A 13,329-nucleotide genomic window follows, 5' to 3' on the forward strand; every position below is an offset into this window, starting at 1 on the left:
TATCCCTGTTTGTGTCTTCCTGTGCAATGGGCAATCAGGCTGTGCTGATCTCCTGGGGAGGTCTCTTCTACCAATGGGAAGGGAAGAGGACCTCCCAGCCTGCTGTGACTCCCTCCATAAGCATATGGAGGGAGCCATGGGAGAGCCTGGGTGCAGCCCTGTGCCTTTGTGCTGTGCTGGTCAGTGTTTGCAGCACCTCACTGCTGTAGAACACTGACAGCACAAATGTCAAGACAAATGTGGCCATGGTCCCTTTAAGGAAACCAGCTGATGACACGTCATGAAATGACATCACTAGACCCACTTCCTCTAATTGAGCCAGGTAATGCGCTGGGCGGGCTTAACAAGCCCAATCTAGGGACATTGATTTTATACAGCAGGATGGAGCCAGCAGCGGTTCCATGACCCACCACCGACATTGCGCTCCACGGACCCGCCGAGGTAAGTAAGCTTTGAGGTCGGGAATTTACATTTGCTGCTGATTTCTTAATATTCCTCATTCTCTCCCATATTTAATGCATACGGCAATGGGTGCGAGCTGACAAACCTAGCCTTAGATAATACTCTAGGTTGCCTGGCTCGCCAAGGGCAGTGGCCCCAATATTTACTGAGCCAGCTTTCAGAGTGACTGGGAGGAGTTATGAACATGAAACCCGGAAGGTGTGTTGGGTTTGGATTTGAAATTTTTAAAAATGTAACTTCACACCCAACTCAAACCTACCCTTTTTTGGGGTTAAAATTATCCCCAATGTTGCTGTTGAATTTGTGGTGTTATATAAAGTGAGCAAGTAGTCCTACTTCAGGAATAATCACATTCATTATTTTTTAAACTATATCATTGTTGTGAAAATGTTTACTCACGGCGCACAGCACCACTGACCATGCTCTAACTGACCTGTGCCCTTCCCACTATTAGACATACATATTTGTTGAAATGGCAGTGAAGGATATTTAGTAGTGAGTACATTTGTATGAAATTCTTCTGTCCACTATTTAAAGAAAGTATTGTCCAATACGTTAGCCACTAGCCATTGGGCTAATTGGGAATCCAGATGTGGTTACTTAACTTTCTGATCAGTAAGGGAATAGTAGCTTAGTGGTAAAGTTACTGGACTAGTAATCCAGATGCCTGGATGAAACATCCAGTTAATTAAATAAATCTGGAATAAAGGCTATTATCAGTAATGGTGATTGTAAAACTACCAGATTGTTGTAAAAACCCATCTGGTTCACTAATATCCTTCAGGGAAGGAAATTCTGCCATCCTTACAAATTTACTGGAATTCTTTGAGGATGTAACGAAGCGGGTGGATAAAGGGGAACCAGTGGATGTCATGTATTTGGACTTCCAGAAAGCATTTGACAAGGTGCCACATAAAAGGTTACTGCACAAGATAAAAGTTCACGGGGTTGGGGTAATATATTAGCATGGATAGAGGATTGGCTAACTAACAGAAAACAGAGAGCCAGGATAAATGGTTCATTCTCTGGTTGGCAATCAGTAACTAGTGGGGTGCCACAGGGATCAGTGCTGGGACCCCAATTATTTATAATCTATATTAACGACTTGGAAAAAGGGACTGAGTGTAATGTATCCAAGTTTGCTGATGATACAAAGATGGGAGGATAAGCAATGTGTGAAGAGGACACAAAAAATCTGCAAAAGGACATAGATAGGCTAAGTGAGTGGGCAAAAATTTGGCAGATAGAGTAAAATGTTGGAAATGTGAGGTCATGCACTTTGGCAGAAAAAAAATCAAAGAGCAAGTTATTATTTAAATGGAGAAAGATTGAAAAGTGCTGCAGTACAATGGGACCTGGGGGTACTTGTGCATGAAACACAAAAAGATAGTATGCAGGTACAGCAAGTGATCAGGAAGGCCAATGGAATCTTGGCCTTTATTGCAAAGGGGATGGAGTATAAAAGCAGGGAAGTCTTGCTACAGCTATACAGGGTATTGGTGAGACCACACCTGGAATACTGCATGCAGTTTTGGTTTCCATATTTACAAAAGGATATACTTGCTTTGGAGGTAGTTCAGAGAAGGTACACTAGGTTGATTCCGGAGATGAGGGGATTGACTTATGAGGAAAGGTTGAGTAGGTTGGGCCTCTACTCATTGGAATTCAGAAGAATGAGAGGTGATCTTATCGAAATGTATAAGATTATGAGGAGGCTTGGCAAGGTGGATGCAGAGAGGATGTTTCCACTGATGGGGGAGACTAGAACTAGAGGGCATGATCTTAGAATAAGGGGCCGCCCATTTAAAACTGAGATGAGGAGAAATTTCTTCTGAGGGTTGTAAATCTGTGGAATTCGCTGCCTCAGAGAGCTGTGGAAGCTGGGACATTGAATAAATTTAAGACAGAAATAGACAGTTTCTTAAACAATAAGGGGTTATGGGGAGCGGGTGGGGAAGTGGAGCTGAGTCCATGATCAGATCAGTCATAAATGGTGGGGCAAGCCTACTCCTGCTCCTATGTCTTATGTTCTTATGTTTACCTGATCTGATCTATATGTAATTCCAGACCTACAACAATGAGGTTGACTCTTAACTGCTCTCTGAAATAGTTTAGCAATTAGCAATGCCCATATCCCATGAACGAATTTTTAAAAAGACACAGGAAAGCCCAATAAAGAGAAGGAAAATACTGAGTTTCCACCTCAACAAAGATAAACAAGAGTGCTCAATTTCAAGTTCCATCTGCTGCATGTCCTTCAATTGCATTGTTACACTTTCAGTACATAATTAACAATCACTTGGATAAGTATGGATTAATTAAGGAAAGGAAGCATGGATTTGTTAAAGTCAAATCATGTTTAACTAACTTGATTGAGTTTTTTTGATGAGGTAACAGAGAGGTTTGATGAGGGCAATGCGGTTGATGTGGACTTCCAAAAGGCCTTTGATAAAGTGCCATATAATAGCCTTGCCAGCAAAGCTGAAGCCCATGGAATAAAAGGAACATTGGCAGCAGGATACAAAATTGGCTAAGTGATAGGAAACAGAGCATAGTGGTGAACGGTTGTTTTTTGGTCTGGAGGTAGGTATCATCATCATCATCATCATAGGCAGTCCCTCAGAATCGAGGAAGACTCGCTTCCACTCTTAAAATGAGTTCTTAGATGGCTGAGCAGTCAAATACAAGAGCTGCAGACTCTGTCATAGGTGGGACAGATAGTCGTTGAGGGAAGGAGTGGATGGGACAGGTTTGCTGCATGCTCTTTCCGCTGCCTGTGCTTGATTTCTGCATGCTTTCGGCGATGAGACTCGAGATGCTCAGCGCCCTCCGGATGCACTTCCTCCACTTAGGGTGGTCTTTGGCCAGGGACTCCCAGGTGTCAGTGGGGATGTTGCACTTTATCAGGGAGGCTTTCAGGGTGTCCTTGTAACACTTCCCCTGTCCAACTTTGGCTCGTTTGCCGTGAAGGAGTTTCGAGTCGAGTACTTGCTTTGGGAGTCTCGCGTCTGGCACGAGAACTATGTGGCCTCCCCAGCGGAGCTGATCAAGTGTGCTTAGTGCTTCAATGCTGGGGATGTTGGCCTGGTCGAGGACACTAATGTTGGTGCATCTGTCCTCCCAGGGGATTTGTAGAATCTTGCGGAGACATCATTGGTGGTATTGCTCCAGCAACTTGAGGTGTCTACTGTACATGGTCCATGTCTCTGAGCCATACAGGAGGCCAGGTATTACTATAGCCCTGTAGACCATGAGCTTGGTGGCAGTTTTGAGGGCCTGGTCAAACATTCTTTTCCTCAAGTCGGCTGAAGGCTGCGCTGGCGCACTGGAGGCGGTGTTCGATCTCGTCTTCAATGCCTGCTCTTGTTGATAGGAGGCGCCCGAGATATGGGAATTGGTTCACGTTGTCCAGGGCTGCGCCCTGGATCTTGATGACTTGGGGACAGTGCTGTGCAGTAAGGACAGGCTGGTGGAGGACCTTTGTCTTACGGATGCTTAATGTAAGGCCCATGCTTTCGTATGCCTCAGTAAATACGTCGTATATGTCCTGGAGTTCAGCCTCTGTATGTGCATAGACGCAGGCGTCGTCTGCTTGACGACAGAGGTTGGGGTAGTCTTGGACCTGGCATAGAGACAGCGAAAGTTAAACAGGTACCCACTGGTTCTGTAGTTTAGTTCCACTCCAGCTTGTTGACTGTGAGGTGAAGCATGGCAGCGAGGAAGATTGAGAAGAGGGTTGGGGTGATGACGCAGCCCTGTTTGACCCCGGTCCGGACGTGGATTGGGTCTGTGATGGATCTGTTGGTAAGGATCACGACCTGCATGTCGTCGTGAAGCAGGCGGAGAATAGTGCCGAACTTTTGGGGGCATCTGAAACGGAGGAGGACGCTCCATAGACCCTCGCGGTTAACAGTGTCAAAGGCCTTTGTGAGATTGAAGAAGGCCATGTATAAGGGCTGGCGCTGTTCCCTGCATTTTTCCTTTAACTGTTGTGCTGCAAAAATCATGTCCGTTGTGCCCCATAGGGGACGAATTCCGCACTGTAACTCCGGCAGGAGCTCCTCAGCCACAGGGAGAAGACGGTTGAGGAGGACTCTCGCGACGACTTTCCCAGTGGCTGATAACAGGGAGATTCCTCTGTAGTTGCTGCAGTCAGACTTGTCCCCTTTTTTAAAGATGGTCACGATTACTGCATCTCCGAGATCCCCCAGCATGCTCTCCTCCCTCCAGATGAGAGAAATGAGGTCATGTATTCGTGCCAGTAGTGCCTCTCCGCCATGCTTCAGTGCCTCAGCAGGGATTCCATCCACACCCGTAGCCTTGTTGTTTTTAAGCTGTCTTATGGCTTTTTCTACCTCGTGCAGTGTTGGGGTCTTACTGAGGTGGTGGCAGGTAGCATGCTGAAGGCTCAGAAATGCCCTGCGCTTGCGATCTATTAGCTCCTGGATCTCCTGATCATTCTCATCAAACCAGTCCTGATGTTTCCTGGTTGAGTGATCGAGTGTCTCTTCGCAGGCACTGGTTATGGAGGCCTGGAGGGCAGACCAAGTGCTGTGGGCATTCTGTATCTCGGGGTCATCAAGGCACGCCAGGTTAGCTGTGAGGCGCTGACTGTATAGGGCTCTCATAACTGGGTCCTTAAGTGTCCTGGCATTGACTTTTTTGTGGCACTGCTTCTGCTGCCCCCTCTGCTTTGGGACTATGTTGATGTCAATGAAGGATCGGATTAGGTGGTGGTCCGTCCAGCAGTTATCAGCTCCTGTCATGGCGTGGGTGATGCGCACATCCTTGCAATCCCTGGCTCGGACAATGACATAGTCGAGCAGTGTTTGGAGCGAGGGTGTTGCCACGATGCCTTGTATTTGTCCCTCTGGCGGAACAAGGTGTTGGTGATGACAAGTTCATGCTCTAGACGTTTTGTCAGGAGTAGGGTACCACTGGAGTTGGCTTTCCCTACCTCCTCTCTGCCAATCACGCCACCCCAGAGGTCTGTGTCCTTGTCGTCCTGGCGTTGAAGTCACCAAGGAGGATCAGCTTGTCGCCTGCGGGAACGCAGGACAGGGATTTTTCGAGGTTGGAGTAAAAACCCTCTTTGGCTTCATCTGTTGCATCAAGTGTTGGGGCGTACGCACTGATGACTGTGGCACACTGGTTCCGGGATAGAATGAGTTGAAGAGTCATGAGGCATTCGTTGGCTCTGCAGGGGGAGTCTTTGAGGCGGTCGACCAGCTCATTTTTGATGGCAAAACCGACTCCGTGGAGGCGGCATTCTTCCTCTGCTTTCCCTTTCCAGAAGAAGGTGTAACTGCCACCTTGTTCCTTGAGCTGGCCTTCCCCTGCCCGCTGGGACTCGCTTAGGGCGGTGATGTCGATATCAAAGCGTCTAAGTTCTCGGACAACTATGGCGGTGTGGCGTTCCGGCCTGTTGCTGTTGGAATTGTCCATGAGGGTTCTGATACTCCAGGTCCCAAACTTCATGTAAGAGGAGTGGAAGATGCCTGTGCATGAGTTCTTTTGACGTGGCATGGTCGTTGCACACTGGCTACCACACGGGCTTAGCTGAGCAAGGTCCCGTGTGGAGGAAGGTATACACAGGTGTTCACTAGGGGTTGGTACTAAAACCACTGCTTGTCTTGATATATATATTAATGACTTTAACATAAGAACATAAGAAATAGGAGCAGGAGTAGGCCATTTGACCCCTCGAGCCTGCTCTGCCATTCAATAAGATCGTGGTTGATCTGATCATGGATTCAGCTACACTTCCCTGCCCGCTCCCCATAACCCTTTACTCCCTCATCGCTCAAAAATTTGTCTATCTTCACCTTAAATATATTCAATGACCCAGCCTGGGGCAGAGAATTCCATAGATTTACAACTCTCTGAGAGAAGAAATTCCTCCTCATCTCAGTTTTAAATGGGTGACCCTTTATTCTGAAACTATGCCCCCTAGTTCTAGATTCCCCCACAAGGGGAAACATCCTCTCTGCATCTACCTTATTGAGCCCCCTCAGTATCTTATATGTTTCAATAAGATCACCTCTCATTCTTCTGAACTCCAATGAGTATAGGCCCAACCTGCTCAACCTTTCTTCATAAGTCAACCTCTTCATCTCAGGAATCAACCTAGTGAACCTTCTCTGAACTGCCTCCAATACAAGTATATCTCTCCTTAAATAAGGAGACCAAAACTGTATGCAGTACTCTAGGTGTGGCCTTACCAATACCCTGAACAGTTATAGCAGGACTTCTCTGCTTTTATACTCAATCCCCCTTTGCAATAAAAGCCAACATTCCATTTGCCTTCCTGATTACTTGCTGTACCTGCATACTAACATTTTGTGTTTCATGCACAACGACCCCCAGGTCCCTCTGTACTGCAGCATTTTGTAATTTCTCCCCATTTAAATAAGAATTTGCTGTTTTATTTTTCCTGCCAAAGTGGATAACCTCACACTTTCCCACATTATACTCCATCTGCCAAATTTTTGCCCACTCATTAGCCTGTTTACACCCCTTTACAGATTGTTTGTGTCCTCCTCACAAATTGCTTTCCCACCCATCTTTGTATCATCAGCAAATTTGGTTATGTTACACTCGGTCCCTTCATCCCAGTCATTAATATAGATTGTAAATCATTAAGGCCCCACCTCCAATCCCTGTGACACCCCACCGGAAAATGACTCATTTATCCCAACTCTTTGTTTTCTGTTAGTTAGCCAATCCTCTATCCATGCTAATACATCTTGTGAAGGCCTAGTGATTGTAAGGATGCGTTGTTCGAGTGGGTGAGATCATCATGCCTCCAGACCCAGGACAAAGAATTCCAGATAAGATAAGAATTTGGAGAAACATCTTCATATCAAGCATGTATTGAGGAGATTGAAGGGGGGCTGTGAGTAGTTGTGCAAGATATCTATTAAAAACCAATATAAGGAAAGCTCAGTACCCCCAGCCAAGCTCTCGGGGTGATTTGTGATGCCGGTGCCATCGATAAGAGGAAGACGGATGTAAAATTTCTAAATCTCTGGCATTAAATTGACAGTGAGACCGATTCTTTTAAAACAATTTGGAACAGTTTATTAAAGACACACACATGCACATCTATCAGCAGTCGGCAGCTATCCTATGGATTGACTTACTTACAACAGATACAATGTTACAATAATGATGTGTAAAAAGGTATCCGTCCCTTTCCCCTGGCTGGCTAGCTGAGCACACGGCCTGCTGTTTCGACTGGTCTTGAGCGGGCGGTTTGTCGTGTGATCAGGAGAGAAGAAGAGAAAGAACAATCTGTGCTTGGGTTTTTATATTCCTTAAGTTCATTGTTCCTCAGAAAGCCCAAGGATTGGGTCTTGATTCTAGGGCAGTTCCTTATTGGCTCTCCTCACACATGTATCTGTCTGCAGGACCCGGTGCCATACCTTGATTAGGTTAATGGCTTTCCAATTAACATCTTTTCTAGTTTGATGAGTTTCAAAGCCATGGAGACATGAACTTGGGGAAGGTATCCATTTTGTTTCTTAAAACTGCAGCCTTTCCATATAATGTACACTTTCAACATTTATACATACACAGAATCAATTTTGTCATTACTAAACACTTTTATTCTTACACGGATCACCTTTGGATCCTAGGAGTGCAGCACAGGTTCACCAGAATGTGACCAGGGCTCTAAGGGACAGATTATATGGGGAGATTACATTAACTAAGCTTGTATTCCCTGGAACATAGAGGGTTAGGGATGATTTTATGAGGTTTTTGGATTTTGAAAGGAATTGATAGGATAGATGGAGATAAACTTTTTCCACTGGTGGGGAGTCTAGGACAGGGGGACATAAACTTAAAATCAAAGCCAGGCCATTCAGAAGAGAAGTTAGGAAACACTTCTTCACGCAAAGGGTGGTCGAAGTGTGGAACTCTTTCCCACAAAAAGCAGCAGATGCTGGCTCAAATAAGAATTTTAAATCTGAAATCGGGATATGGACCTATGGCGGGTGGAGGGAGTTAGATACTGATCAGCCATGATCTAATTGAATGGTAGAACAGGCTTGAATGGCCTATTCCTGTTCCTATGTAAATGCCCAGCAGGCCTGTCTTCATCTAGCAGGAGCTAACTTTTCTTCATCAAAATTCATAAAATTAAAATGTCTGATGAGGGGCTCACCCAAATTATTAACCTTTCTCTTTCAAGATGTTGACTCACCTGTTGTTCATTTTTTCAAATTTGCCTTTTTCCTTGTTATTTCCTCTTTTCTATGGGAATGAACCTGGCACGAAATACTTCCACACCTCACTATAAATGAGAGTAAGGAAAGAGGCATACATTAAGTACATAGACAGCAGGAGAGTGCATGATAATGGAGAATATGAAGCGATTAGGAGAGAAGACAAAAAAAACCAATTAGGAAGACAAAGAGGACCTATGAAATTAAATTATCAAAGAAATAAAACAAAATAATAAAATACTTTACAGACACATCAATAAAAAAGGAAGGTTGCGATAGGAATAGGGCCATTAAGGGATAGATAGGATAATACTACAGTAATGATAGAGAGATGGCAGAAATATTAAATAATTATTTTGCTTCAGTATTTACCAGGGAGATAGTACAGGTGGACATGACATTGGATGAAGAGATTTGTAATGAGATAAGTGCATTTAAAATAAAAAGAGCGGATATATTAAATAAACTAATCAAGCTCAAAGAGGATAAAACCACTGGATTGCATCCATGCATTTTAAAAGAATCTAGGGAAAAGATAGCAAAGCCATTATATAAAAAGGTGTAATGCCAGAGGACTGGCAGACAGCTAATGTAATGCCTATATTTAAGAAGGGGGATATATCATGTCCAGGGAATTATAGACCAGTCAGCTCAACATCAGTGGTAGGAAAAATAATGGAATCCCTGCTAAAGGAGAAAATAGAAGAACACCTAAGAACTAAAAATATTTTTTTGAAGAAGTAACAGAGAGCATAGACAATGGTAATGCAGTAGATGTAATTTATCTAGATTTTCAAAAGGTCTTCGATAAGGTACCCCATAATAGACTGATGAACAAGGTCAGAGAATGTGGAGTCAGGGGCCAAGTAGCAGAATGGATAACTAGCTGGCTTCAAGACAGAAAGCAGAGAGAAGGGGTAAAAGATAGATAACCACAGTGGCAGAAGGTGAGTAGTGGTGTTCCACAAGGATCAGTGCTGGGGCCACTGTTGTTCACAATTTATATGAACAATTTAGACTTTGAAACTGAGAACACAATTTCTAAATTTGCAGATGACACCAAATTGGGGGGGATAGTCAATACTGAGGAGGAATACAACAAAATACAGGAGGATATTAATAAACTTGCAGAATGGCATATAATTGGCAAATGAAGTTCAACACAGATAAATGTGAGGTATTACTTTTTGGTAGGAAGAATAGGGAGGTCACTTATTACTTGGAGGGTGAGAGTCTAGGTGGGGTAGAGGAACAAAGGGACCTCGGATACAAATACACAAATTATTAAAAGTAGCGACACGGGTTAACAAGGCCATAAAAAAGCAAACCAAGCACTAGGGTTTATTTCTAGAGGTATAGGGCCCAAGTTTCCACATGATTTGCACCTGATTTTTAGGAGCAACTGGTGGAGAACGGACTATCTTAGAAATCGCAATTCTCCAAATTTTTTTTCTGCAGTTCTAGTCAGGTAGAACAGTTCTACTTTGGAACAGAATTTTTTCTTCAAAAGGGGGCGTGTCCGGCCACTGACGCCTGATTTGAAAGTTTCCACAGTGAAAATGTACTCCAAACTAAAGTAGAATGGAGCAAGTGAAGATTTTTGTAGAACTGAAAAAACCTGTTCTACACATTAAAAAATCAGGCGCAGGTTACAAATTAGGCGTCCAAAATGAGGTGGGGGGGGGAAGGGAAGTCATTAAATTCTATAATAAATCCTTATTTACACTTATACAAATATTATACAAATAAATCCAACCTGAATAAACATTTATAAGCAAAGAAAAGATTAAATAAACCATCTTCCTACCTGTGTGAAAGTGCTTCAGGCAGGCCTTTCGGGACCGAAGGCTGAACGGGCCGGCCCGAGACTTCGGGCAGGGCCCGTCCCCAGCACCAGATTTACAGGTAGGTGGCGTTGGGTTGGGTCGGGTCGGGGAGGTTCGGTTCGGTTCAGGGGGGAGAGAGAGAGAGGGAGACAGAGGGGGGGAGAGGGGAGGGAGAGGGGGGGGAGAGAGGGAGGGAGGGAGAGAGAGAGAAGGGGGAGGAGAGGGGCGGGAGAGAGAGAGAGAGAGAGAGAGGGGGGGGAGGGAGAGAGAGGGGAGGGAGGGAGGGAGGGAGAGGGGAGGAAGGGAGGGGGGGAGGTCAGGTCGGATCCAGTCTGGGAGCGGGAGTCGGGTCGGGTCCAGTGGGGGGGGGGGGGGGGTGGTCGGGTCGGGGGGCGGGAGCGCGGGTCGGGTTGGGTCCAGTCGGGGGGGGCGGGGAGCGGGAACAGGAGCGCAGGTCGGGTCGGGTCGGGTCCAGTCGGGAAGCGGGAACAGGAGCGCGGGTCGGGTCGGGTCCAGTCGGGGAGGTGGGGAGCGGGAACAGGAGCGCGGGTCGGGTCGGGTCCAGTCGGGGAGCGGGAACAGGAGCGCGGGTCGGGTCGGGTCCAGTCGGGGAGCGGGAACAGGAGCGCGGGTCGGGTCGGGTCCAGTCGGGGAGGCGGGGAGCGGGAACAGGAGTGCGGGTCGGGTCGGGTCCAGTCGGGGAGGCGGGGAGCGGGAACAGGAGTGCGGGTAGGGTCGGGTCAGGTCCAGTCGGGGGGGTGGGGAGCGGGAACAGGAGCGCGGGTCGGGTCAGTCGGGGGCGGGGGCGCGGGTGTCGGGTCTGGTCTGGTCTGGAGGCCGGGGGGGGGGGGAGCGGGTGTCGGGTCTGGTCTGGTCCGAAGGCGGGGGGGGGGGGAAGCGGGTGTCGGGTCTGGTCTGGTCCGAAGGCGGGGGGGGGGGGAAGCGGGTGTCGGGTCTGGTCTGGTCTGGAGGCCGGGGGGGGGGGGAGCGGGTGTCGGGTCTGGTCTGGTCTGGAGGCCGGGGGGGGGGGGAGCGGGTGTCGGGTCTGGTCTGGTCCGAAGGCGGGGGGGGGGGGGGAAGCGGGTGTCGGGTCTGGTCTGGTCTGGAGGCCGGGGGGGGGGGAGCGGGTGTCGGGTCTGGTCTGGTCTGGAGGCCGGGGGGGGGGGGAGCGGGTGTCGGGTCTGGTCTGGTCCGAAGGCGGGGGGGGGGGGGAAGCGGGTGTCGGGTCTGGTCTGGTCCGAAGGCGGGGGGGGGGGGAAGCGGGTGTCGGGTCTGGTCTGGTCTGGAGGCCGGGGGGGGGGGGAGCGGGTGTCGGGTCTGGTCTGGTCTGGAGGCCGGGGGGGGGGGGAGCGGGTGTCGGGTCTGGTCTGGTCTGGAGGCCGGGGGGGGGGGGAGCGGGTGTCGGGTCTGGTCTGGTCCGAAGGCGGGGGGGGGGGGGGAAGCGGGTGTCGGGTCTGGTCTGGTCTGGAGGCCGGGGGGGGGGGGAGCGGGTGTCGGGTCTGGTCTGGTCTGGAGGCCGGGGGGGGGGGGAGCGGGTGTCGGGTCTGGTCTGGTCCGAAGGCGGGGGGGGGGGAAGCGGGTGTCGGGTCTGGTCTGGTCCGAAGGCGGGGGGGGGGGGAAGCGGGTGTCGGGTCTGGTCTGGTCTGGAGGCCGGGGGGGGGGGGAGCGGGTGTCGGGTCTGGTCTGGTCCGAAGGCGGGGGGGGGGGGAAGCGGGTGTCGGGTCTGGTCTGGTCTGGAGGCCGGGGGGGGGGGGAGCGGGTGTCGGGTCTGGTCCGAAGGCGGGGGGGGCGGGGAGCGGGTGTCGGGTCTGGTCTGGAGGCCGGGGGGGGGGGAGCGGGTGTCGGGTCTGGTCCGGAGGCAGGGGGGGGGCAGGGAGCGAGTGTCGGGTCTGGTCGGGGGGGGGGGGGGGGGGAGCAGGAGCTGGCCGTGGGAGGAGCCTTATTCACGCAGCCCCAGTGAGGCCATTCAGCCAGGGCTAGGGGCTGCGTGCTTCGGGCCCCTCCCACACAGTTCGGCGCCTGGAGCTACTGCACTTGCGTGCCCACTGTAGCGCGCATGTGCAGAGGTCCCGGCACTGTTTTCAGCGCAGGGACCTGGCTCCGCCCCCCCACAGCTCGTGTTGGCTGCGCCGAGGGCCAGAGGACCTGCAAGTAGGCGGAGAATACCGAGGATTTTTTTAGGCGCATTTTGTGGCGCGAAAAACGGGCGCCCAGCTCGGGACTGCGCCGTTCTAGGCGCGTGTGGAAACTTGGGCCCATAGAATTGAAAAGTAGGGAAGTTATACTAAACCTGTATCGAACCTTGGTTCGACCACACTTGGAGTACTGTGTACAGTTCTGGTCGCCATATTATAAAAAGGATATAGAGGCACTGCAGAGGGTGCAGAGAAGATTTAAAAGGATGATACAAGACATTTGAGGATATATATACCAGGAAAGGATGAACAGTCTGGGTCTCTTTTCTCTTGCAAAAAGAAGGCTGAGGGGTGACCTTATAGAGGTGTTTAAAATTATGAAAGGTTCTGATAGTGGATAGAGAGAGAATGTTTCCAGTTGTGGGGAAGAGCAAAACTAGAGGCCATCAATATAAGATAGTCACCAAGAAATCAACAGGGAATTCAGAAGAAACTTCTTTACCCAAAGAGTGGTGAGAATGTGGAACTCGCTACCACAGGGAGTGGTTGAGCGAATAGTATAGATGCATTTAAGGGGAGGCTAGACAAGCATATGAGGGAAAAGGGAATAGAGGGTTACACTGATAAATTTAGATGAGGAAAGATAGGAGGAGGCTCGAGTGGAGCATACATGCTGGT

The 13,329-nt window shown here is 49.0% G+C and overlaps 1 protein-coding gene across 2 annotated transcripts in view; it reads left to right on the forward strand.

Moving 5' to 3' along the window:
* Positions 1–13,329, forward strand: part of rgs7bpa (regulator of G protein signaling 7 binding protein a) — a 170,030-nt gene that overhangs the window by 141,292 nt on the left and 15,409 nt on the right. Inside the window, exons 4-5 of one of the 2 annotated variants that reach the window (XM_070862566.1) lie at positions 3,192–3,198; positions 11,353–11,372. The exons of the other annotated variant lie outside the window; for it this stretch is intronic. Of the exons in view, the coding sequence (XP_070718667.1) occupies positions 3,192–3,198; positions 11,353–11,372 (27 nt within the window). The remainder of the gene's footprint in view (positions 1–3,191; positions 3,199–11,352; positions 11,373–13,329) is intronic. 2 annotated transcript variants of the gene reach the window in all.

The sequence above is a fragment of the Pristiophorus japonicus genome, chromosome 2 (genome assembly GCF_044704955.1).
Source record: "Pristiophorus japonicus isolate sPriJap1 chromosome 2, sPriJap1.hap1, whole genome shotgun sequence".
NCBI classification, from domain to species: domain Eukaryota; kingdom Metazoa; phylum Chordata; class Chondrichthyes; family Pristiophoridae; genus Pristiophorus; species Pristiophorus japonicus.